At 44.9% G+C, this 26,733-nt stretch overlaps 1 protein-coding gene across 1 annotated transcript in view; it reads left to right on the top strand.

The window, feature by feature from the left end:
* The window catches only part of LOC126163106 (frizzled-9-like), a 272,464-nt gene that overhangs the window by 221,525 nt on the left and 24,206 nt on the right, over positions 1-26,733 (top strand). Inside the window, exons 2-3 of the mRNA XM_049920027.1 lie at positions 3,067-3,375; positions 3,454-3,700. Of these exons, the coding sequence (XP_049775984.1) occupies positions 3,067-3,375; positions 3,454-3,700 (556 nt within the window). The remainder of the gene's footprint in view (positions 1-3,066; positions 3,376-3,453; positions 3,701-26,733) is intronic.

Genomic DNA, 26,733 nt, shown 5'->3' with positions numbered 1-26,733 from the left:
TACTTAAACCTAACTAACCTAAGGACATCACACACATCCATTCCCGAGGCAGGATTCGAACCTGCGACCGTAGCGATCGCGCGGTTCCAGACTGTAGCGCCTAGAACCGCTCGGCCACTTCGGCCGGCTCCCCGTCTGCCTTGGATTCGTCTCTATTGTACAGTTTCGTCTTTGTAGGATTTTTCAAGTGCGTGAGATACATACCAGATGGACATAGTTGAAATACCATTATAATTGAAAAAGGTTGCACTGCCGAAAATGTGCAGTAGTGGAGAACCCATAATGTTAGGATATTTTAATAGAACTAAGGAGAGCCAGAACGTTGCTATTCAAGAAATTGGTTTCGGATTTGGACCTTGTTGCAACTAAAATGTTAAGTATGTGAGTTCGGCAACATATGACACTCACGGACACGCCTCGTCATTTCGACTTGGCTGGAAACCTGAGAAGTTTAATATAAAGTTCCCTTAGAAACGCTAGGAGCAGATTAGTTGTAATAAGTAATGACTCACTGAGATGATAATTTCCACCGACTGCAGTCAGTATAATAATTTTTTAATAGGAATGAATGACACGAGCAGTATTGGCCCCAGCACGGAGCCATGTGGAACGGCAGAGGTGTGATATTTTAAAAAATATCAAGCATGATATGTATCGATATTTAAGAGTATCCATGTTGGCTCTCGATATATCTAAGAAAGTATCGATATATCGCAGAAAACACTGTCGATCCTATGGCCTATAAAAAATATCAGCTGCACATTGTAAATATAATACCAGTTTTAGAGCTGTATATCTAAGCACTGATTTATTATGTACATCAACAAGCTAGCAGCCTGCGTATCCCCCTTAGAGCAAGAATTGAAAGGAAAACGATGCACGCTCTTGGTTAGCGATAGTCACTTTCCTAACAATGGTAACTGCATGTAAGTGGCACAACCAAGGGTGACCGATGTTCGGTTTCGTAACATATCGGATTTGTCCTGAACGCTTGATGTCGACTTCCCTTTTTTTCATTCCTGTCAACCTAGCAGTTGCAGTTTCAAAATTGCGTGGTGAAGTTAAACGTTGCAATTCCTGTTGGTATCGTCTAGCGCCGATTACGTCAGCATTAGCCCCTGACACGTCTCCGCCCATCGCAAATACCAATCTTGTCATTTAGATTTTTGTTAATAATTTTCAGCTACAGTTTTTGAAGAATGCTGATGTGAAGAAACATTCCTCTAGTTGCGTTAAAAATTGTTTTTTTTTCCCTCTCTTAACGCAACTTGTGTGCTGTTTCTTCACGTTGGGGTCATTCCATTCACACCGCCTGGTCCCCGTTCATTCGGCTTTCTTCTTTGTCACACCTGCACTTGCTTCATACAGACAAAGAGAAAGACTGGACGTGATGAAAGCTCAAAAAGTAGTTGGACTTCTTCACACAGTGAAAGTAAAATTATATTCATTACAATTTCAAGAGAACAGTTTCATACAATTACCGAAAATTGCAAAACAATAGAATGTAAAATAAAGCTATCGGCCCTCGATATTACCATTTCGATATCGATATACACTCCTGCAAATTGAAATAAGAACACCGTGAATTCATTGTCCCAGGAAGGGGAAACTTTATTGACACATCCCTGGGGTCAGATACATCACATGATCACACTGACAGAACCACAGGCACATAGACACAGGCAACAGAGCATGCACTATGTCGGCACTAGTACAGTGTATATCCACCTTTCGCAGCGATGCAGGCTGCTATTCTCCCATGGAGACGATCGTAGAGATGCTGGATGTAGTCCTGTGGAACGGCTTGCCATGCCATTTCCACCTGGCGCCTCAGTTGGACCAGCGTTCGTGCTGGACGTGCAGACCGCGTGAGACGACGCTTCATCCAGTCCCAAACATGCTCAATGGGGGACAGATCCGGAGATCTTGCTGGCCAGGGTAGTTGACTTACACCTAGAGCACGTTGGGTGGCACGGGATACATGCGGACGTGCATTGTCCTGTTGGAACAGCAAGTTCCCTTGCCGGTCTAGGAATGGTAGAACGATGGGTTCGATGACGGTTTGGATGTACCGTGCACTATTCAGTGTCCCCTCGACGATCACCAGTGGTGTACGGCCAGTGTAGGAGATCGCTCCCCACACCATGATGCCGGGTGCTGGCCCTGTGTGCCTCGGTCGTATGCAGTCCTGATTGTGGCGCTCACCTGCACGGCGCCAAACACGCATACGACCATTATTGGCACCAAGGCAGAAGCGACTCTCATCGCTGAAGACGACACGTCTCCATTCGTCCCTCCATTCACGCCTGTCGCGACACCACTGGAGGCGGGCTGCACGATGTTGGGGCGTGAGCGGAAGACAGCCTAACGGTGTGCGGGACCGTAGCCCAGCTTCATGGAGACGGTTGCGAATGGTCCTCGCCGATACCCCAGGAGCAACAGTGTCCCTAATTTGCTGGGAAGTGGCGGTGCGGTCCCCTACGGCACTGCGTAGGATCCTACGGTCTTGGCGTGCATCCGTGCGTCGCTGCGGTCCGGTCCCAGGTCGACGGGCACGTGCACCTTCCGCCGACCACTGGTGACAACATCGATGTACTGTGGAGACCTGACGCCCCACGTGTTGAGCAATTCGGCGGTCCGTCCACCCGGCCTCCCGCATGCCCACTATACGCCCTCGCTCAAAGTCCGTCAACTGCACATACGGTTCACGTCCACGCTGTCGCGGCATGCTACCAGTGTTAAAGACTGCGATGGAGCTCCGTATCCCACGGCAAACTGGCTGACACTGACGGCGGCGGTGCACAAATGCTGCGCAGCTAGCGCCATTCGACGGCCAACACCGCGGTTCCTGGTGTGTCCGCTGTGCCGTGCGTGTGATCATTGCTTGTACAGCCCTCTCGCAGTGTCCGGAGCAAGTATGGTGGGTCTGGCACACCGGTGTCAAAGTGTTCTTTTTTCCATTTCCAGGAGTGTATCAATGTATCGCATATTGGAAAAAGTATTGATATTGTTTGAAGAGCCACAGTAGGCGTGTAACGAGCGCCCCGCGCGGCCGCCGTGTTGCAGCTGCAGGCGCTGCTGCCGATGGTGCACTACAACTGCTCGCGGCACGCGCGCCTGTTCGTGTGCTCGGTGTTCGCGCCGCTGTGCACGCCGCAGGTGGCGGGCGCCGGCGTGGCGGCGTGCCGGTCGCTGTGCGCCGCCGTCCAGCGCGACTGCGGGCCCGTGCTCGCCTCCTTCAGCCTGCCCTGGCCCGCCGCGCTCGCCTGCGACGGCTTCCCCGAGGCGGGCCTCTGCATGCACGAGCCGCCGCCCGCTAACAACACGGCGCTGCCCGCGCCGCTGGAGCCCGCCGAGGCGGAGCGCGCGCTGCTGGCCGCCGACGCCGCCGACGCCGCAGCCGCCGACGCCGCCCCCTCCTCGCAGCCGCCGCCGCCCCCGCCGCCGCCGCAGGTGTGGCTGCCCGCGGCGCACGCCTGCCCGCCCAACTTCGTGCGCGCTCGCGACTCGCTGGGGGCGGTGACGTGCGCGCCGCGCTGCGGCCGCGACGCCTACTACCGCGCAGAGGACAAGCGCTTCGCCGAGACGTGGATGACGGGCTGGGCGTGGCTCTGCTTCCTGTCCACGCTTTTCACGCTGCTCACCTTCTGGGTGGAGCCCGCGCGCTTCCGCTACCCCGAGAGGCCCGTCATCTTCCTCGGTGAGTCGCCGCCACCACTCATTAGCTGCACCAACTCTCAACTATTAACAGCACCCGCCACCACACATCGTAAGGTGTAAACTCCAGACCTACGCACTTCCCATTAACTATATCCGTCATACTGCAACCTATTGGTCCGTGCATCCATTCTTTGCAACACCATCGTCATCAGATCCTGTTTCCTCCAACTCTGCCATGTCCCCACAGAGTGTAACAAAACGGCACCAACAAACTTCAAAGGGTTGCAGAGGGTGTATTGAGGAATAAATTGGCGACGGGAGCCCTACCCGGAATATTCATCCAACCATACTGCAGAGCGTCCAAGTTATAGGAGCCAATGCCTACCATCAGGTCACCCCTTTCACAGCACATGCGAATTTATGCGCTCCACTGTCTTGCTGTGAAAGACTTGAATGTACTCTACACCATATGGCGTGTATGGCGCGCTGGTTATCTAAAACTAAATCGCATGCCCGGGAACTGAAATATTTCAGGATCGAGCCCCGGTCCGTCTATGGAATATTTCAGTCTGTCTGCCTTCACCTCTTAATAAAAAAGGCAACGGCCTTGCCGCATTGGATACACCGGTTCCCGTGCGATCACCGAAGTTAAGCGCTGTCGGGCGTGGTCGGCACTTCGATGGGTGACCATCCGGGCTGTAGACACTGGACTCGCATTCGGGAGGACGACGGTTCAATCCCGCGTCCGGCCATCCTGATTTAGGTTTTCCGTGATTTCCCTAAAATCGCTCCAGGCAAATGCCGGGATGGTTCTTTTGAAAGGGCACGGCCGACTTCCTTCCCCATCCTTCCCTAATCCGATGAGACCGATGACCTCGCTGTCTGGTCTCCTTCCCCAAAACAACCAACCAACCATCCGGGCTGCCATGCGCTGTTGCCATTTTTCGGGGTGCACTCAGCTTCGTGATGCCAATTGAGGAGCTACTCGACCGAATAGTAGCGGCTTCGGTCAAGAATACCATCATAACGACCGGGAGAGCGGTGTGCTGACCCCACGCCCCTCCTATCCGCATCCTTCTCTGAGGATGACACCGCGGTCGGATGGTCCCGGTAGGCCACTCGTGGCCTGAAGACGGAGTGAGTGCTTCACCTCTTAATCGCGTGAAAATTCACCAGGAACAACACATGGCTCGAATTCCACGCTAAACTGTATGTCTGCTCTTCCCAGCAGGATCATTGGGGTAGGTTAGCGACCCGCAAGTCACCCAGGCGGCGTCCAATTGAAACTCTCGCACCAGCCACGCGGAACCATTATTACCTCCTGCTGTTAGGGCCATTGCGAGAAATTCTTTTTGCGGTCAGTCAGGAGCCAGCATTTTCACATATAATCTCCTACGCCACTACAACTTCTACTCTCTGCAGCGTCGTTGGATCACATTTCGGGACGTCATTTCCTATCCTGAGCTCGTTCCTCAAACACCCTCTGCAAGCCATCGAAATTCGTTGCAGTCATTTTGTTACTCCCCGTATATCCTCTTCATTCCTCATGTGTCCTAAACTACCCTGTCTCTTACGCCTGTGTCTCCTCCTTTACCACTCATTCTAATGTGAAGTTTGGTTTATGAACACCAAAGAACTGTACTAGGCACACTCCATTTGGAAGTAGTACGCCCTTCGCTCCCTCTGATCTATGTACCGACTTGACAGAAAATCCTAGGAAGTTCTGGTCTTACGTTAAATCAGTAAGTGGCTCGAAACAGCATATCCAGACACTCCGGGATGATGAAGGCATTGAAACAGAGGATGACACGCGTAAAGCTGAAATACTAAACACCTTTTTCCAAAGCTGTTTCACAGAGGAGGACCGCACTGCAGTTCCTTCTCTAAATCCTCGCACAAACAAAAAAATGGCTGACATCGAAATAAGTGTCCAAGGAATAGAAAAGCAACTGGAATCACTCAACAGAGGAAAGTCCACTGGACCTGACGGGATACCAATTCGATTCTACACAGAGTACGCGGAAGAACTTGCCCCCCTTCTAACAGCCATGTACCGCAAGTCTCTAGAGGAACGGAAGGTTCCAAATGATTGGAAAAGAGCACAGGTAGTCCCAGTCTTCAAGAAGGGTCGTCGAGCAGATGCGCGAAACTATAGACCTATATCTCTGACGTCGATCTGTTGTAGAATTTTAGAACATGTTTTTTGCTCGAGTATCATGTCGTTTTTGGAAACCCAGAATCTACTATGTAGGGATCAACATGGATTCCGGAAACAGCGATCGTGTGAGACCCAACTCGCTTTATTTGTTCATGAGACCCAGAAAATATTAGATACAGGCTCCCAGGTAGATGCTATTTTTCTTGACTTCCGGAAGGCGTTCGATACAGTTCCGCACTGTCGCCTGATAAACAAAGTAAGAGCCTACGGAATATCAGACCAGCTGTGTGGCTGGATTGAAGAGTTTTTAGCAAACAGAACACAGCATGTTGTTATCAATGGAGAGACGTCTACAGACGTTAAAGTAACCTCTGGCGTGCTACAGGGGAGTGTTATGGGACCATTGCTTTTCACAATATATATAAATGACCTAGTAGATAGTGTCGGAAGTTCCATGCGGCTTTTCGCGGATGATGCTGTAATATACAGAGAAGTTGCAGCATTAGAAAATTGTAGCGAAATGCAGGAAGATCTGCAGCGGATAGGCACTTGGTGCAGGGAGTGGCAACTGATCCTTAACATAGACAAATGTAATGTATTGCGAATACATAGAAAGAAGGATCCTTTATTGTGTGATTATATGATAGCGGAACAAACACTGGTAGCAGTTACATCTGTAAAATATCTGGGAGTATGCGTGCGGAACGATTTGAAGTGGAATGATCATATAAAATTAATTGTTGGTAAGGCGGGTACCAGGTTGAGATTCATTGGGAGAGTCCTTAGAAAATGTAGTCCATCAACAAAGGAGGTGGCTTACAAAACACTCGTTCGACCTATACTTGAGTATTGCTCATCAGTGTGGGATCCGTACCAGATCGGGTTGACGGAGGAGATAGAGAAGATCCAAAGAAGAGCGGCGCGTTTCGTCACAGGGTTATTTGGTAACCGTGATAGCCTTACGGAAATGTTTAACAAACTTAAGTGGCAGACTCTGCAAGAGAGGCGCTCTGCATCGCGGTGTAGCTTGCTTGCCAGGTTTCGAGAGGGTGCGTTTCTGGATGAGGTATCGAATATATTGCTTCCCCCTACTTATACCTCCCGAGGAGATCACGAATGTAAAATTAGAGAGATTAGAGCGCGCACGGAGGCTTTCAGGCAGTCGTTTCTCCCGCGAACCATACGCGACTGGAACAGGAAAGGGAGATAATGACAGTGGCACGTAAAGTGCCCTCCGCCACACACCGTTGGGTGGCTTGCGGAGTATAAATGTAGATGTAGATGTAGATGTAGAACTGATTTGACTACCCTCTTGGAGGAGGAAATGCAGTTTAATTTTCTCTCCAAACCACGTGTAACTCTCGAGTTTCGACAGCTCATTGTGAGGTCAAAGAAACGACAAGAGACAGATAAGAATCCTCTTACTGAACTCGCAACTTCTGCTCTTGTGACTTCTGCCTAACCACTTGCGGCTATTCTATCTAATCGACTAACACAGTATTGATAAGATATGATCATGGGGAACTCAGGTACTAACTTTTCCATACTAACTTGCTGAACATAGGTGCTGTATCCCTCCTCCATCCTCCACGCGTGCAAAGCCTTCATCTTACACCAATACTTTTAGGATATCCTCTTCTAAATTCCGTCACTCTCTCTAAATCTCCTGGAGCAATATACACTCTGCCTTGTTAGTTTTTAACGTCAGCTCATTCTCCTTTACGCACATTCTTCACAAGATCGTCGCATTTTCCCCTCTCCCTCGATCACATTGAAGCATCCTCGACATATCATGTGCACCCCTCAAAATTACTGCAACAACCGTATCGTTTCCCTCTCACTTCTAATACTACCCCAATCTCGCATCTATATCAACACATCCCACAGATCCTACATCTGCACGCTCCGTATCCACTCCCGGCTTAATTCTGACAGATCGACATTCCCCCGTTGATGTTTATCCCTCCTATCAAATCTTGTCCACTCTTCCCTTTATGTCCTCATGCTGCATCCTTCCCTTTTCTTACCTTCTACTTGTGGCCACATGTATTTATTCCTACCACCCATTCTTTCACATTATATGCATCCTTAGGTTTCATCCCACCTTGCCTATACGTTTCACATATCCTAAAAGCTATAACATGCTTCAACCCTCCTCTAGTATCATCCTTTTCCAGTGAAGGCGCCTTCTGGTTTTCTTCACAGCCTCAGCAGCTTCAGTTTTTAAAATAGGCAGATGTGACTATTTTTAATATCTTTTTAATATCATCATCATCATCATTTAAGACTGCTTATGCCTTTCAGCGTTCAGTCTGGAGCATAGCCCCCCTTATACAGTTCCTCCATGATCCCCTATTCAGTGCTAACATTGGTGCCTCTTCTGATGTTAAACCTATTACTTCAAAATCATTCTTAACCGAATCCAGGTACCTTCTCCTCGGTCTGCCCCGACTCCTCCTACCCTCTACTGCTGAATCCATGAGTCTCTTGGGTAACCTTGCTTCTCCCATGCGTGTAACATGACCCCACCATCTAAGCCTGTTCGCCCTGGCTGCTATATCTATAGAGTTCATTCCCAGTTTTTCTTTGATTTCCTCATTGTGGACACACTCCTGCCATTGTTCCCATTTACTAGTGCCTGCAATCATCCTAGCTACTTTCATATCCGTAACCTCAACCTTGTTGATAAGGTAACCTGAATCCACCCAGCTTTCGCTCCCATACAACAAAGTTGGTCGAAAGATTGGACGGTGCACAGATAACTTAGTCTTGGTACTGACTTCCTTCTTGCAGAAGAGAGTAGATCGTAGCTGAGCGCTCACTGCATTAGCTTTGCTACACCTCGCTTCCAGTTCTTTCACTATGTTGCCATCCTGCGAGAATATGCATCCTAAGTACTTGAAACCGTCCACCTGTTCTAACTTTGTTCCTCCTATTTGGCACTCAATCCGTTTATATTTCTTTCCCACTGACATTACTTTCGTTTTGGAGATGCTAATCTTCATACCATAGTCCTTACATTTCTGATCTAGCTCTGCAATATTACTTTGCAAACTTTCAATCGAATCTGCCATCACAACTAAGTCATCCGCATATGCAAGACTGCTTATTTTGTGTTCACATATCTTAATCTCACCCAGCCAGTCTATTGTTTTCAACATATGATACATAAATAATATGAACAACAGTGGAGACAGGTTGCAGCCTTGTCTTCCCCCTGAAACTACTCTGAACCATGAACTCAATTTACCGTCAACTCTAACTGCTGCCTGACTATCCATGTAAAGACCTTTAATTGCTTGCAAAAGTTTGCCTCCTATTCCATAATCTTGTAGAACAGACAATAACTTCCTCCTAGGAACCCGGTCATACGCCTTTTCTAGATCTATAAAGCATAGATACAATTCCCTGTTCCACTCATAACACTTCTCCATTATTTGCCGTAAGCTAAATATCTGGTCCTGACAACCTCTAAGAGGCCTAAACCCACACTGATTTTCATCCAATTGGTCCTCAACTTTTTTATAATTTGACAAATATTCGTAAGTACAAATACTATATGTCTTTTGTGTATCTTAAGACGTTTTGGCTAAAGAGCGGCATGTTGTACTCCTCTGGGAATAAAATAACGATACAAAGGAGAGAGGCAGAAATTACAAATACTACGATAATAAAGAACAAGTTTACACTGTGACAGATACGTAGGTGAGAGAAGTACAGACAAACAGTGATCTTTAGTATGTTGCGACCATTGTGGTTATTTTCTGGTCGAACATGAGGTTTGCACTTCGACGGCTTTCACACCGAACAAACCGTAACCAACCTCTTCATTACAAACGTAATGTAGCTGCAGGCCTACAACCTACAAGGGTCTGTTTCCTATCCAAAGTGACACCCGTTTAGCAGCGCGCTCAGTTCTCCTGTTTAGAACACCTACATGTTTATAAAGCCTCCAGTACGACGTATTTTCTTCCTGTGGAGTGATCGAAGACACGTAAAAGAATAACTTTCATTAACAAAACTGGACTCAGTTATAACGTCCTTGGATGAATATCCGCATAACTAAGTACAACAGAAGTATCTCTCCTGTGACATTTTCTGTGATGTGCCTACACGACGAACCTCAGCTTCGCGGTAGGCGGGGGCGTGAAGACGTGGAACGCCACTGGACCGACGCTGCCCGTGTGTGGCGGCTGACGTGCTGCCGGTGAAGACGAGGACGAACCGGGGTCGAGTTTGACGGCGTGGACCGCTGAGAAGAAACTGCTAGTACTGCAGACTGGTAGCACTGCAACTGATCTACTCGTGCGGCCGGACGGATCTGCTGATGCTGCCGACTTGAGGTGTAGGCCGCAACTCACTTCGCGCGGTCTGACGGTGGCGTAAATAGTCTGGCGAGGATGGATATCCACGTGGCGCTGCGAGGGCACGTGACTTGGCGTAGCGAAACAGTGCCCCACCGGCAGCGCTCTCTGCTGCGACAGCCACACTGCCACATGCCGTGGAGGCAACTCTGTGGTAAACAGCCCAGGCCATACAAGGAAGATATCTCGGTACTGATGAGAGCGTGGAGGTAAGAATAAGGGGAGATGGCGCTACGTATCCCAGCCGTACTACGTTTTGAAGCCATGGGGGCGTGGCTCGCTGCCATGACACTCTGACCAAAATATTGCCAGTGTGCTATAGCGCTGTGTGTATTACAGTCGCTAATTGCACCATATACGCATGTAACGTCATCAGATTGGTTGTTTCGAAGTTTTTGTTTAAAATAAAATCTCGTAAAGGCGAAATTCCGCGTTTCTTCTGATTAAAAATAGTTTTTAATGTAATTTTACGAATAGCTAGCCTTCAATGTAAACGATACAATTTTGTTAATTCAGTAATAAACGTGTATCACAAACTAAATAATAGAAACTGAAAACCAAGTTAGCTGTACCCTCCCTCCAAAGCACCATAAATACATCTTGTTTGTAATACGTACTGGGACATTTCAGTTACGTTACACTACTGGGATACACTGTTCATTACCACTAATATTTACTGAAATACGGTACATAGAATGGCAAATCTACACAGTGTCCTGTTTAGGCCTATACTTTACGCCAGTTAATGTAGTGTTAGTGTAGTGTTAGCTTTTAATTTGGTACATGATGAAGACAAAGTGAGTTACTCAACACTTCGATTATCGACGATACGTACGTATTATATTGAAACGTGAACTTGAAAACCAAGAATTTAATTCTTTGAATTAACATACCTTTTGCAAATGTTTTGGGTGTGTAGGGAAAACTGATGGTACAGCATCTTCTCGGAGCCTTACTGTTGAAAGGGAAGTTCGGTCTATGTCCTCTTCTCGGAAATGCTGAGAACATATGGTGCTCCATTTAGACGCACGCCAATTCTTCCTCCTCACGGCATTCTCCCACAGAGCTTCCCGACTTTCATTTTTAGGAAATCTAAAATCACACAGGAGAAAAACACGCTATAGTACAAGTACCGATGTAGCACACGTTCATTCACAATGAAGTTGTAAAATCACACTTAACGAGACAACTTACACATGAAATGTTATTCCTTTCGATTTCGCATCACAATCAGAACGATTCGTACATCCGAACACCACACAAGTCACCATAATAGCGCAAAATCCTTCCAAAAGCGAGCGACAATCCCATGCACACAAGCTTACAGCAGCAATGTTTTGGTCGGATTGAGATGGCTACCCTCGGCTTCACATAGCTTCACAGCTGTGATGTCAAGGCGTCTCCCTCTATTCTTACCTCCATGGATGAGAGCCGTATACCCACGTTCCCCTGGCGGCGCGGCTGCCCGCACGGCCTGCCTGTTGTGCAGAGGAATTGACTACAAGGCGGGTGCAACACTAATCCTGACACTCAATACCTTCGTTACAGAGTAATAATATAATTATGATTTGTTACCCCAATTAGGGTACCCGTGGTCTAGGGGTAGCGCCTTTGATTCATAATCAAAAACGTCTTCGGTCCCTGGTTCGATCCCCGCCACTGCCTAACTTTTGATAAATAATCAGCATTGGCGGCCGAAGACTTCTGGCATAGGAAGTCAGCCTCATTCTGCCAACGGCCTTGTCAAAGAGGGCGGAGGAGCGGATAGAGGTTCAGGGCACTCTCTTGTCCTAGGGGTGGGAAATTGCCCCTAAAGGCGGAAGAATTAGCAATGATCAACGTCATGATGATGCAGAAGGCAATGGAAACCACTGCATTAAAGACACGTAACGTGTATCCACCGGACATGTGGCCTGTAATTGAAGAAGTGTCACGATGATCTCTCCATTGGCAAAAGATTCCGGAATAGTCCCCCATTCGGATCTCCGGGAGGGGACTGCCAAGGGGGAGGTTACCATGAGAAAAAGATTGAATAATCTACGAAGGGATAGCGTTCTACGAGTCTGGGCGTGGAATGTCAGAAGCTTGAACGTGGTAGGGAAACTAGAAAATTTGAAAAGGGAAATGCAAAGGCTCAATCTAGATGTAGTAGGGGTCAGTGAAGTGAAGTGGAAGGAAGAGAAGGATTTCTGGTCAGATGAGTATTGGGTAATATCAACAGTAGCAGAAAATGGTATAACGGGAGTAGGATTCGTTATGAATAGGAAGGTAGGACAGAGGGTGCGTTACTGTGAACAGTTCAGTGACCGGGTTGTTCTAATCAGAATCGACAGCAGACCAACACCGACAACGATAGTTCAGGTATACATGCCGACGTCGCAAGCTGAAGATGAACAGATAGAGAAAGTGTATGAGGATATTGAAAGGGTAATGCAGTATGTAAAGGGGGACGAAAATCTAATAGTCATGGGCGACTGGAATGCAGTTGTAGGGGAAGGAGTAGAAGAAAAGGTTACAGGAGAATACGGGCTTGGGACAAGGAATGAAAGAGGAGAAAGACTAATTGAGTTCTGTAACAAGTTTCAGCTTGTAATAGCGAATACCCTGTACAAGAATCACAAGAGGAGGAGGTATACTTGGAAAAGGCTGGGAGATACGGGAAGATTTCAATTAGATTACATCATGGTCAGACAGAGATTCCGAAATCAGATACTGGAATGTAAGGCGTACCCAGGAGCAGATATAGACTCAGATCACAATATAGTAGTGATGAAGAGTAGGCTGAAGTTCAAGACATTAGCCAGGAAGAATCAACACGCAAAAAAGTGGGATACGGAAGTACTAAGGAATGACGAGATACGTTTGAAGTTCTCTAACGCTATAGATACAGCAATAAGGAATAGCGCAGTAGGCAGTACAGTTGAAGAGGAATGGACATCTTTAAAAAGGGCCATCACAGAAGTTGGGAAGGAAAACATAGGTACAAAGAAGGTAGCTGCGAAGAAACCATGGGTAACAGAAGAAATACTTCAGTTGATTGATGAAAGGAGGAAGTACAAACATGTTCCGGGAAAATCAGGAATACAGAAATACAAGTTGCTGAGGAATGAAATAAATAGGAAGTGCAGGGAAGCTAAGACGAAATGGCTGCAGGAAAAATGTGAAGACATCGAAAAAGATATGATTGTCCGAAGGACAGACTCAGCATATAGGAAAGTCAAAACAACCTTTGGTGACATTAAAAGCAACGGTGGTAACATTAAGAGTGCAACGGGAATTCCACTGTTAAATGAAGAGGAGAGAGCAGATACGTGGAAAGAATACATTGAAAGCCTCTATGAGGGTGAAGATTTGTCTGATGTGATAGAAGAAGAAACAAGAGTCGATTTAGAAGAGATAGGGGATCCAGTATTAGAATCGGAATTTAAAAGAGCTTTGGAGGACTTACGGTCAAATAAGGAAGAAGGGATAGATAACATTCCATCAGAATTTCTAAAATCATTGGGGGAAGTGGCAACAAAACGACTATTCACGTTGGTGTGTAGAATATATGAGTCTGGCGATATACCATCTGACTTTCGGAAAAGCATCATCCACACAATTCCGAAGACGGCAAGAGCTGACAAGTGCGAGAATTATCGCACAGTCAGCTTAACAGCTCATGCATCGAAGCTGCTTACAAGAATAATATACAGAAGAATGGAAAAGAAAATTGAGAATGCGCTAGGTGACGATCATTTTGGTTTTAGGAAAAGTAAAGGGACGAGAGAGGCAATTCTGATGTTACGGCTAATAATGGAAGCAAGGCTAAAGAAAAATCAAGACACTTCCATAGGATTTGTCGACCTGGAAAAAGCGTTCGACAATATAAAATGGTGCAAGCTGTTCGAGATTCTGAAAAAAGTAGGGGTAAGCTATAGGGAGAGACGGGTCATATACAACATGTACAACAACCAAGAGGGAATAATAAGTGTGGACGATCAAGAACGAAGTGCTCGTATTAAGAAGGGTGTAAGACAAGGCTGTAGCCTTTCGCCCCTACTCTTCAATCTGTACATCGAGGAAGCAATGATGGAAATAAAAGAAAGGTTCAGGAGTGGAATTAAAACACAAGGTGAAAGAATATCAATGATACGATTCGCTGATGACATTGCTATCCTGAGTGAAAGTGAAGAAGAATTAAATGATCTGCTGAACGGAATGAACAGTCTAATGAGTACACAGTATGGTTTGAGAGTAAATCTGAGAAAGACGAGGGTAATGAGAAGTAGTAGAAATGAGAACAGCGAGAAACTTAACATCAGGATTGATGGTCACGAAGTCAATGAAGTTAAGGAATTCTGCTACCTAGGCAGTAAAATAACCAATGACGGACGGAGCAAGGAGGACATCAAAAGCAGACTCGCTATGGCAAAAAAGACATTTCTGGCCAAGAGAAGTCTACTAATATCAAATACCGGCCTTAATTTGAGGAAGAAATTTCTGAGGATGTACGTCTGGAGTACAGCATTGTATGGTAGTGAAACATGGACTGTGGGAAAACCGGAACAGAAGAGAATCGAAGCATTTGAGATGTGGTGCTATAGACGAATGTTGAAAATTAGGTGGACTGATAAGGTAAGGAATGAGGAGGTTCTACGCAGAATCGGAGAGGAAAGGAATATGTGGAAAACACTGATAAGGAGAAGGGACAGGATGATAGGACATCTGCTAAGACATGAGGGAATGATTTCCATGGTACTAGAGGGAGCTGTAGAGTGCAAAAACTGTAGAGGAAGACAGAGATTGAAATACGTCAAGTAAATAATTGAGGACGTAGGTTGCAAGTGCTACTCTGAGATGAAGAGGTTAGCACAGGAAAGGAATTCGTGGCGGGCCGCATCAAACCAGTCAGTAGACTGATGACAAAAAAAAAAAACCAATTACATGGCATGAAAGGAAAGCAGTGGTTGGGAAGGGAGTGAGACAGGGTTGTAGCCTCTCCCCGATGTTATTCAATCAGTATATTGAGCAAGCAGTAAAGGCAACAAAAGAAAAATTCGGAGTAGGTATTAAAATCCATGGAGAAGAAATAGTTTAAGGTTCGCTGATGACATTGTAATTCTATCAGAGACAGCAAAGGACCTGGAAGAGCAGCTGAACGGAATGGACAGTGTCTTGAAATGAAGACATAAGCCGAACATCAACAACAGCAAAACGAGGATAACGGAATGTAGTCGAATTTATTAGGGTGATGATGAGGGAATTAGATTAGGAAATGAGACACTTAAAGTAGTAAAGGAGTTTTGCTATTTGAGGAGCAAAATAACTGATGATGGTCGAAGTAGAGAGGATATAAAATGTAGACTAGCAATGGCAAGGAAAGCGTTTCTGAAGAAGAGAAATTTGTTAACATCGAGTATAGATTTAAGTGTCAGGAAGTCGTTTCTGAAAGTATTTGTGTGGACTGTAGCCATGTACGAAAGTGAAACATGGGCGATAAATAGTTTGGACAAGAAGAGAATAGAATCTTTCGAAATGTGGTGCTACAGAAGAATGTTGAAGATTAGATGGGTAGATCACATAACTAATGAGGAGGTATTGAATAGAATTTAGGAGAAGAAGAGTTTGTGGCACAACTTGACTAGAAGAAGGGATCGGTTGGTATGATATGTTCTGAGGCATCAAGGGATCACAAATTTAGTATTGGAGGGCAGTGTGGAGGGTAAAAGTCGTAGAGGGAGACCAAGAGATGAATACACTAAGCAGATTCAGAAGGATGTAGGCTGCAGTAGGTACTGGGAGATGAAGCAGCATGCACAGGATAGAGTAGCATGGAGAGCTGCATCAAACTAGTGTCAGGACTGAAGACCACAACAACAACAAGAACAACCCCAATTACTTGTGTTTCTATGTCAGTATCTCCAAAGCGTACAACACAAAACAAAGAAGTCTCGCTGTCGTAAGTCGAAACTGGTAATAAAACAATAATAGAATTTTTTTTCAAACGAAGTGAAATGTTGGGAAAAGTGTGTAGTTTACCTAACGCACTCCAGACCATTTCATTCTATTCTGTTTATTGAAATGAAATGTGTGGCCAGGGCCGCCCGTCGGGTACACCGGTCGCCTGGTGCAAGTCTTTTGAGTTGACGCCTCTTCGGCGACTTGTGTATCGATGGGGATGAGATGATGATGATTAGGACAACGCAACACAGCGGAGAAAATCTTCGGCCCAGCCAGGAATCGAATGCGGGCCTCTTGGCACGGCAGTTCGTCGCGCTGACGACTCAGCTATCGGGGCGGACATTCTGTTTGTTTATTTTGCTGTTTATCCGGATGTTGTTTCAACAACCCTCAACACGAAAAATCATTAACTGAATCGATAACTCTATTGCTATTTTGTTTTCGATTTGTTGGTTATACATAATTTTTATTCTAGATTTATCAGGCCTACTTTCAAACTTATATATATATATATATATATATATATATATATATATATATATATATATATACATCGGCTTTCTTAATGGTTTGATGCAGCCAGCCATGAATTCCTCTGACGTACCAATCTCATCATCTCAGAGTTTGCGTCCTACGTCCTCAGTTACTCGTTCCAATATTTGTCTTTCCCTATGATTTTTACTTTCTAAAACTCCCTCTAGTATCTTGCAAGTTATTCCCTGATGTCTTTAACACGTGTGTTATCATCCTATCCCTTCTTCTTATCAGTGTTCTCCATATTTTCATTTATTTGCCGTTTCTGCAGAAGGCTTCGTCAATCCTTATTTCATTAGGCCTCCAAATTTTGAACATACTTCTACGACACCACATCTCAAACGCATAGATTCTCTTTTTTTCAAAGTCTTAAATTCTTCCATTAATTGTTGAAGATTTCAAACAGTACAGTGTCGCCAGCGAAACGAAAGTGGTTCACATATATTCCATTAATATGGAGTTCATCTTCGTTCTCCCTTCCTAAGGATTTAATTAATTCGTTTGCGAAAAGTTTTGGTGCTATGAAATGTCCTAGCCTGAGTCCTCGCCCAGTTTTGAATTTCCTGCTGTTCTGAGGAAATGGTAATGCTAAAAATAGCATTGAGTCAGTGTCTTGTTCCTGTCACTACAAAATTATTTGAAAAGAAGTTAAAAGAATCTGAAAAATCGTCGGTCCCAGACGCGGTGCTCCATTCTCAATTTCACTGACGAAGTGCAAATGGTCCGTTTTGGCATATTCACTTCTAATGCCAACCCGTTCCTGATTAACGACTTGTGTTTATCTACCCTGATGACTTCACTGAAAATCTTGCAGATTGCGGAAAGGATAGTGGTGTGCTTACAGTTTATTTGTATTTTATTAGTCGCCTTTCTTCTCATACTTATTTATCAGTTCTACAACGTTATTTACGACAAGCAAAATATAAACTGATTTAGGTTGGTTTGGCAAATTCCAGTATGTTTCATGCCGTACGGCCACGGCCGACTGGTTCCTTATCAAACTGGCGCTGTAAGTTTAAAACTGCATGTATACATGAATTACGTTTTTAGCTGTAATGCGACAACATGTCTAATATGCAACTAGTACCACTACTACAGCTATTCTATGAGGTGCCTTCAAGTTCTGATGTCTGCGATTTTCTTTTTCACAAAATTGCTCCACAAAAATTGTTTAACTTAAGTCATTTCTCAAAGTAATGTTCCTACAGCTGTATACACTTTCCACAACCTTTGAAACGTCCCCTTTGAACAATTATACACGACTGTGCTGATAAACCTCTTACACTATTTGCTTTTCAAACAGCTGAGCAAAACTGAACGTACTCAAACATTCACTAAAGTGACACACAATATTTTTAGCGCAACGCAATCTGACTATCAAAGATCCCTGCAAAAGAATGGCCCTGAATAACATTAACCTATACCTTTCACAAATCACTTACCTCACAAAAATCTTCGTTACTGGAACTACTGCAATACAGCGAGCGCCACTACTGCCAGCTAAATAAAAGATTCAAACTGCTGAAGGCACTAACTACTGATAGGGATAGTTAGCAAATGAAAGATTTTAATAGAGAACAAACACTGTATTTACCTTAATATCATCATACACTCCTGGAAATGGAAAAAAGAACACATTGACACCGGTGTGTCAGACCCACCATACTTGCTCCGGACACTGCGAGAGGGCTGTACAAGCAATGATCACACGCACGGCACAGCGGACACACCTGGAACCGCGGTGTTGGCCGTCGAATGGCGCTAGCTGCGCAGCATTTGTGCACCGCCGCCGTCAGTGTCAGCCAGTTTGCCGTGGCATACGGAGCTCCATCGCAGTCTTTAACACTGGTAGCATGCCGCGACAGCATGGACGTGAACCGTATGTGCAGTTGACGGACTTTGAGCGAGGGCGTATAGTGGGCATGCGGGAGGCCGGGTGGACGTACTGCCGAATTGCTCAACACGTGGGGCGTGAGGTCTCCACAGTACATCGATGTTGTCGCCAGTGGTCGGCGGAAGGTGCACGTGCCCGTCGACCTGGGACCGGACCGCAGCGACGCACGGATGCACGCCAAGACCATAGGATCCTACGCAGTGCCGTAGGGGACCGCACCGCCACTTCCCAGCAAATTAGGGACACTGTTGCTCCTGGGGTATCGGCGAGGACCATTCGCAACCGTCTCCATGAAGCTGGGCTGCGGTCCCGCACACCGTTAGGCCGTCTTCCGCTCACGCCCCAACATCGTGCAGCCCGCCTCCAGTGGTGTCGCGACAGGCGTGAATGGAGGGACGAATGGAGACGTGTCGTCTTCAGCGATGATAGTCGCTTCTGCCTTGGTGCCAATGATGGTCGTATGCGTGTTTGGCGCCGTGTAGGTGAGCGCCACAATCAGGACTGCATACGACCGAGGCACACAGGGCCAACACCCGGCGTCATGGTGTGGGGAGCGATCTCCTACACTGGCCGTACACCACTGGTGATCGTCGAGGGGACACTGAATAGTGCACGGTACATCCAAACCGTCATCGAACCCATCGTTCTACCATTGCTAGACCGGCAAGGGAACTTGCTGTTCCAACAGGACAATGCACGTCCGCATGTATCCCGTGCCACCCAACTTGCTCTAGAAGGTGTAAGTCAACTACCCTGGCCAGCAAGATCTCCGGATCTGTCCCCCATTGAGCATGTTTGGGACTGGATGAAGCGTCGTCTCACGCGGTCTGCACGTCCAGCACGAACGCTGGTCCAACTGAGGCGCCAGGTGGAAATGGCATGGCAAGCCGTTCCACAGGACTACATCCAGCATCTCTACGATCGTCTCCATGGGAGAATAGCAGCCTGCATTGCTGTGAAAGGTGGATATACACTGTACTAGTGCCGACATTGTGCATGCTCTGTTGCCTGTGTCTATGTGCCTGTGGTTCTGTCAGTGTGATCATGTGATGTATCTGACCCCAGGAATGTGTGAATAAAGTTTCCCCTTCCTGGGACAATGAATTCACGGTGTTCTTATTTCAATTTCCAGGAGTGTATATATAGCAGTTCATGACAAATTACAAAACTCCGCCATCTCTCTCCTCACATCCACCACTGCTGGCGGCTCACCTCCAACTGCGCAACGCTACACGCTGTTCACATCCAGCTGCCGCTGCCCAACACTACAATGGCAGACAACAATGCAAACTAGCCACAGACTGCACACAGCACAGCCAGTGATTTCCGTACAGAGCGCTACGTAACGTTGCCGATAAGAAAACATAAACAGCCTACTTACATAGCCCCCATGCTCCCCACAAAAAATTTTACAAAATATTTTTGAGCAGTGGCCAATAATGATTTGAAAAAATTTTTCATAATTACAATAACAAAGATATCAAATGCACACACTTATTTATACAATGTTGGTCAAAAGCTAAAATTTTCTCACAGCCCATAAAGACTGTCCTGATCATTCATAACAGTGAAATTGCCGTTTCTTTTCTCAAAGTCGGAGCAGTAAAAGACAATGCACACGGAAGTAGTGGATTTCCATGCAGTCTTGAAGAAGTAGTGTTGTCCTTCCAACGGAAAGACACAAAAGAATAGAAATATACATATACATCAGTGTTACAGGAATTATGACATAAGTACATACATAAAGATCAGAAGAACTTTTGAAACATCACCTTCACATGTGAGCAACAAAAAAGAATAAATAATGTCTAAACATCTTATAAAGTAAATAACATAGTATTAGAAAAATTCTACAACATAGCTCTCATCAGCTAAACACATAAAGACAGGAAAAACACAAATACACAAGGGTACACAAACATATAGAGGGATGACACAAAAGGGAAAAGACAGGGTTTGTTTTACTGCAGTATTTTGCATGGAGATATCCCTTCGTTCATCATTATTCCCAAAAAGTCTTTAAGCCCGCATTCTGTATTCTGTTCACATCCTCTGTCAAAAATAGTTTTTCTCCACTGTACACTACTTTTTTTTGGCCAAACCATTTTCTTATAGCTTCTCAATGCATTTCTTTCCATTCATCACAACTCTTTCTCTTATATAGCCTACCCCATTTTAAGCTAACTTAAATCTACTGAGCTCAGATGCTAAACTAAGGGACGAGGCAATGCAGCAGCACATAACAAATTAACACAAACGGCAATGCAAAAAAAAAAAAATGGAAAATTGCAAAGCAAGCTACAGTAAATCTAAATTACCAAGCAATGCAACATTACAACTAATATGAGCCAATGTGCAGTAACAAGAAAAATAAGTCAGTAGTAAAACTAGCTTAACAGAGTAACACAATTTAAAATTCAGTAGCACTATGCCTGGCAAACAGCAGCAGCAAATATAAAAAATATAAAAAATATAAAACTTATATCTATACATGACAAAGCTCAAGCAGAAAAAATATTACAGTAAAAATGGCCATGTTTAATACCTATGTCACATCTTAACACTAAAGTGATGCATCACGAGAACTTACACTAGCAGATAAGTTACCAAATCGTAAAGAAATTATTTATGTAATTCCTGTGAAGGGAAATGTCTATTTATGTGCCCTCGTTTTCTTGGAAGTAGATCATAAATTTCTTATTGACTGGATCTGTAGGCATAAAATAACTATATTAGTACATATATTAAATTTTTTTTTAACCAATGCTGCAGTGCAGCTAGAAACTAGATATTAAAGAAAATGAGCAAATATGTACAAAGGACGGCATGAAACATCATTCATTAGCCATATGGCAGTTCATAATGCAGTAAAAATTCCCTCAATTCTAGAGAAAGACGCTTGTCATAATCAGGTGTGCAGATGTAAGTATCTTTCCAAGTAATGAGGGTGTCACATTTGCAATGTTTTCTCTAAAGGAATGTCAACAGCGAGGTTAATGTCTCTTTTTTTTTTTCTCCACCTCTGCCTCTGAAAGGCACTAATGGCTTTTTTCCAGGCGTCTGTCGCGCAGCTGGGTGCACACGACGCATTACGTGCAGGTGGTCACTTAACTTCCTTACGGAAATATTTACGACAGCAGTTTCCGCTACAGTGACAGTCTCATATAAAAATATTTCACAGGTCAAGAATTTACGTTGCAAATGTGTAGAAACAAAATCTTATGAATATAACAGTGTCCAAAAAAATTTTCGCCGGCATTGTGATACATTCATGCATTTACACACATTTCATAACTCTTAAAGTACGATTCTTGGTTTCCAACATCCTTTTTCACAAGTCAAGAGTCCCTAACTTCTATTCATTATTCATATACATATAAACACGTAATCACATTCCTCATATATGGTAGCATCATCTTATTGACATAAACATACCTCAACAGCATAATACATATCGTCGTCGTAAAAATAACATCATAACACCTCAGTCAAATCTCAAAAAAGTCGTAGCTTTCTGCAATAATTTCAAACCATAAAAAATATTCTCTGCTCATTTCAATAGTGTCATCTGCCTCAAACGTACTTTAAAAATCATGATCTCATACCAAATACATCATTCAAAGCTCTCATAGTATCACAATGGGTCCAAAAAAATATGAACAGTTCACAAAGTACAGACAAAATACAATTTCGTAAGTGTGAAGTAATCCAACTATGTAATTGCGTAAACATGTGTCACTGACATAATAAAAAAGTTTGTCTCTCTCAGTTAAATGATCAGATAGCTGTGTTAGAGAAATATGGCACCGATGTGTAAAGTTGTATAAGCAAATACCATATTAGCTAGGGCTCCTTGTGCTTGCCAAACACATGGTACACAAAGTAGGCGTGTACCCCCCTGAGGATTATTGTAATTATACCCTCAGGTGTTACAGATTCCAAGAATGGAATGAAATGTATTACGGAAAACCTTTGTATCATTGTACTTCAAATATCTTTAAAAATAAATGATTTAAGTACAAAATTAATCACTCAAATACATGTCCTGTAGCGCTAAATGTGCGTCTTGCTGTAAGATAATCTCTGTGGAAGTGTCGTAGTTATTGTCCTCCGAAAGCTAAGTTCTGCAGAAGTCAATGTACTTACCTCATGATAAACAAAAGTGAAATGCTTTGCGTATAGATATCTTAGTTATTACGCTTATTGTTGTGATGAAGAAATTACTGTGCTGTAACGTATTGTTGTGCTACGGAAAAGGCTGTCTCATTGCACTCCTGGAAATGGAAAAAAGAACACATTGACACCGGCTTGTCAGACCCACCATACTTGCTCCGGACACTGCGAGAGGGCTGTACAAGCAATGATCACATGCACGGCACAGCGGACACACCAGGAACCGCGGTGTTGGCCGTCGAATGGCGCTAGCTGCGCAGCATTTGTGCACCGCCGCCGTCAGTGTCAGCCAGTTTGCCGTGGCATACGGAGCTCCATCGCAGTCTTTAACACTGGTAGCATGCCGTGACAGCATGGACGTGAACCGTATGTGCAGTTGACGGACTTTGAGCGAGGGCGTATAGTGGGCATGCGGGAGGCCGGGTGGACATACCGCCGAATTGCTCAACACGTGGGGCGTGAGGTCTCCACAGTACATCGATGTTGTCGCCAGTGGTCGGCGGAAGGTGCACGTGCCCGTCGACCTGGGACCGGACCACAGCGACGCACGGATGCACGCCAAGACCGTAGGATCCTACGCAGTGCCGTAGGGGACCGCACCGCCACTTCCCAGCAAATTAGGGACACTGTTGCTCCTGGGGTATCGGCGAGGACCATTCGCAACCGTCTCCATGAAGCTGGGCTACGGTCCCGCACACCGTTAGGCCGTCTTCCGCTCACGCCCCAACATCGTGCAGCCCGCCTCCAGTGGTGTCGCGACAGGCGTGAATGGAGGGACGAATGGAGACGTGTCGTCTTCAGCGATGAGAGTCGCTTCTGCCTTGGTGCCAATGATGGTCGTATGCGTGTTTGGCGCCGTGCAGGTGAGCGCCACAATCAGGACTGCATACGACCGAGGCACACAGGGCCAACACCCGGCGTCATGGTGTGGGGAGCGATCTCCTACACTGGCCGTACACCACTGGTGATCGTCGAGGGGACACTGAATAGTGCACGGTACATCCAAACCGTCATCGAACCCATCGTTCTACCATTCCTAGACCGGCAAGGGAACTTGCTGTTCCAACAGGACAATGCACGTCCGCATGTATCCCGTGCCACCCAATGTGCTCTAGAAGGTGTAAGTCAACTACCCTGGCCACCAAGATCTCCGGATCTGTCCCCCATTGAGCATGTTTGGGACTGGATGAAGCGTCGTCTCACGCGGTCTGCACGTCCAGCACGAACGCTGGTCCAACTGAGGCGCCAGGTGGAAATGGCATGGCAAGCCGTTCCACAGGACTACATCCAGCATCTCTACGATCGTCTCCATGGGAGAATAGCAGCCTGCATTGCTGTGAAAGGTGGATATACACTGTACTAGTGCCGACATTGTGCATGCTCTGTTGCCTGCGTCTATGTGCCTGTGGTTCTGTCAGTGTGATCATGTGATGTATCTGACCCCAGGAATGTGTCAATAAAGTTTCCCCTTCCTGGGACAATGAATTCACGGTGTTCTTATTTCAATTTCCAGGAGTGTAGCTATACCACAAAAGTTACTACTATAACATGTTTTACTTTCCAGAATAATGCAGAAAAACTGTGCAGATATAAAACAGATATACCGCAAAAGCAACATTGTAAACTGTCACTCATTAGTAACGTCGTGATATAATCGTGTAGCTGTCACATAAACTAACCACTGTGTCATCTCGTATCTCCCAGAAAGTACTTTAATTCAGAATGTATTTTCAAGTACACCAAAATGCTGCATTAAAGTCTCATTAGCAGTACTGGTAAATGTTCTAAGTTTGTGAGCCTTATAGTCGTTATGTAATCGTGCAACTAACAAGCAAGAATGTACACACACAATAACACTGTGTCGTCTGTTTGCCATAACAATGCATTCGTAATTTCTGTTTAAATAAGTTCTCTTGGTTCTTGACTGGATATTTAACTTTAAACATTGTTGCATGGTAACAGTTTCTCAGTGTGACAAATTGTACAAGTAGCGTGAAGTGAAAATTGCGAAGACTAAGTTAAAAAGCAGATTATCTGTCAATAAACGGTTTTACATGTGAAATGTGGTGTAAACCTTTGCTCTTCTCAGTACGCAGAGTTTCAACTTGAATGCAATTATCATGTGGTATACGTCGGTAAAGGATACTGGAATTTTTCTCAAGGTTAGCGTCTATGTTATTTTTCCCTGAGCCAGTGGGCGCAAGTGGCTGCCTGCGGTGTGAGTCATTGTCTGTTTCTTTGTTGGCGCGCTTCGTTACTGGGATTAGGAGGCCTAACTTCCACAAATTCGCCTTGCCGAGAGGGCCCAGCTCTGTTTAAAGCTCGCCAGTTCTGATTGAATTCAGGTCTGTCGTTTTGTCGGTAGTTTACACAGTTTCTTTTGTGTCGGTCATGTGGTGGAGAATTCCTCCCTGAATCGTAACTGCGCGCTGGACCGTTGCGTCTGAAGTTATACTGTCTCCCTTGATAATAATTATTTTGGTTCCCATATTGTCTGTTTCTCTGATTGTCTCTGTGACAGTCGTTACCGCGGAGAGGTGATCTTTCCCTGTAATTATTACTACTCTGCCAATGGTTGTCATACGGGTGGTGTCTGTTTTGGTCACGATTTACGTTATAAGAAGAGCCTTGTCGTGTATTATTTCTGTCATCGCGGAATTGTGACGGATGTGATCTGTAGTGATTGTTTTCCTGTTTTCACATGCCACGACTGTCTGTGCCAATTTCTAATTCTTGTAAGAGTCCCTGAAAAGCTTCAATGTCGTCTTTGCAACGTCCTGCTAAAATAATATGTCGTAAATGTTCAGGCAGTTTGATTAAGCAAATGCGGATGAGTTCTGAGGGGCTGTATGGGTTTGACAGGTACTGATTCTTGTGCAACATATCTTCAAAATATTTCACAAGACTGGAAAATTCAGATTGTTCGAAATGTTTCATCATTATGATGCCATGTTTTACTCGGTCTTGTGTGGCTTGAGACCAATATGCTGAGAGGAAGGCATGATAAAATTCTCCTTCACTGTGACAATCGTGAATGACCGATCGCATTCTTACAGCTGGTTCATTCTCCAAGTAGCCACACATAAATTCTAATCTGTGTTCTAATGACCAGTTGGGAGGAAAGCAATGAGAGAATTGATGGAGCCACGCTTGTGGATGAATGTCGTTGGCAGAATTCTTAAATGTTTTGAATTTACGTGTAGTAATGAACAGCTTATAGTCAAAGTCATCGTGTCGGCGAGTAGCATATCAATCATTGTTACGTCGTGTCGGCGGTTCCATCTCAAAATTCGGTGCACCTTGCCAATTCCTTTCATAATTACCGAAACGCCCTGTGTTATTATTTTGTGGCTTTTCCGTATTTCTATGTCCCTCTTCCCGTATTGGGGCGCGAGTGTCCTCTGAAATACGTAATTCTTGTATTACCTGTGTCAACTGATCTTGTACTACCCGGATTTCTCTTTTGTACTGTGTATTGATTTGATTTTGATTTTGTTTGAATTTTCTTATTTGTTCATACTCTTCTGTGTCAGTGAAGGCTATGGGTCTTGTGTCATTCAGATCATCATCTACCTTTGTAGATAAGTTAGTGACCTGATCCGAAAGTTCGGCTACTTTCTCCGATAGTGAACACATTTCCTCAGTGTGTTTTTCTGAACCAAGTTTCAGAGTGTCCATTTGTGTTGAAATCGAATCTACTGTGTTCTTTAAGTTTTCCTGAGTTTTTGCCAGTTGCGTAACCGAATCGGTAGATGCAACTGAGTCAATTTTAGCCGACAAGGTCTCATGATTTTCATGAACAATGGTTTGCAGCTCTTTTATGGCTGCTTCGTGATTCTGTAATGCATTTTCATGCCGCGAAAAAATAGGCTGAAAATGCTCACAAATTTGTGTTTTTACGTCATTACAGACCTTTTGACATTTCGATTCAATGTTATGTAACTCAGTAGTTAAATCTTCACGTGTTTGTTCAAGTGTGGTGTCTAACTTCCGAAGATTTTGTTCCA

The sequence above is a fragment of the Schistocerca cancellata genome, chromosome 2, assembly GCF_023864275.1.
Source record: "Schistocerca cancellata isolate TAMUIC-IGC-003103 chromosome 2, iqSchCanc2.1, whole genome shotgun sequence".
NCBI classification, from domain to species: Eukaryota; Metazoa; Arthropoda; class Insecta; order Orthoptera; family Acrididae; genus Schistocerca; species Schistocerca cancellata.
The sequence above is the reverse complement of the archived record's forward strand: the minus strand, read 5'-3'. Positions and strand labels throughout refer to the sequence as shown.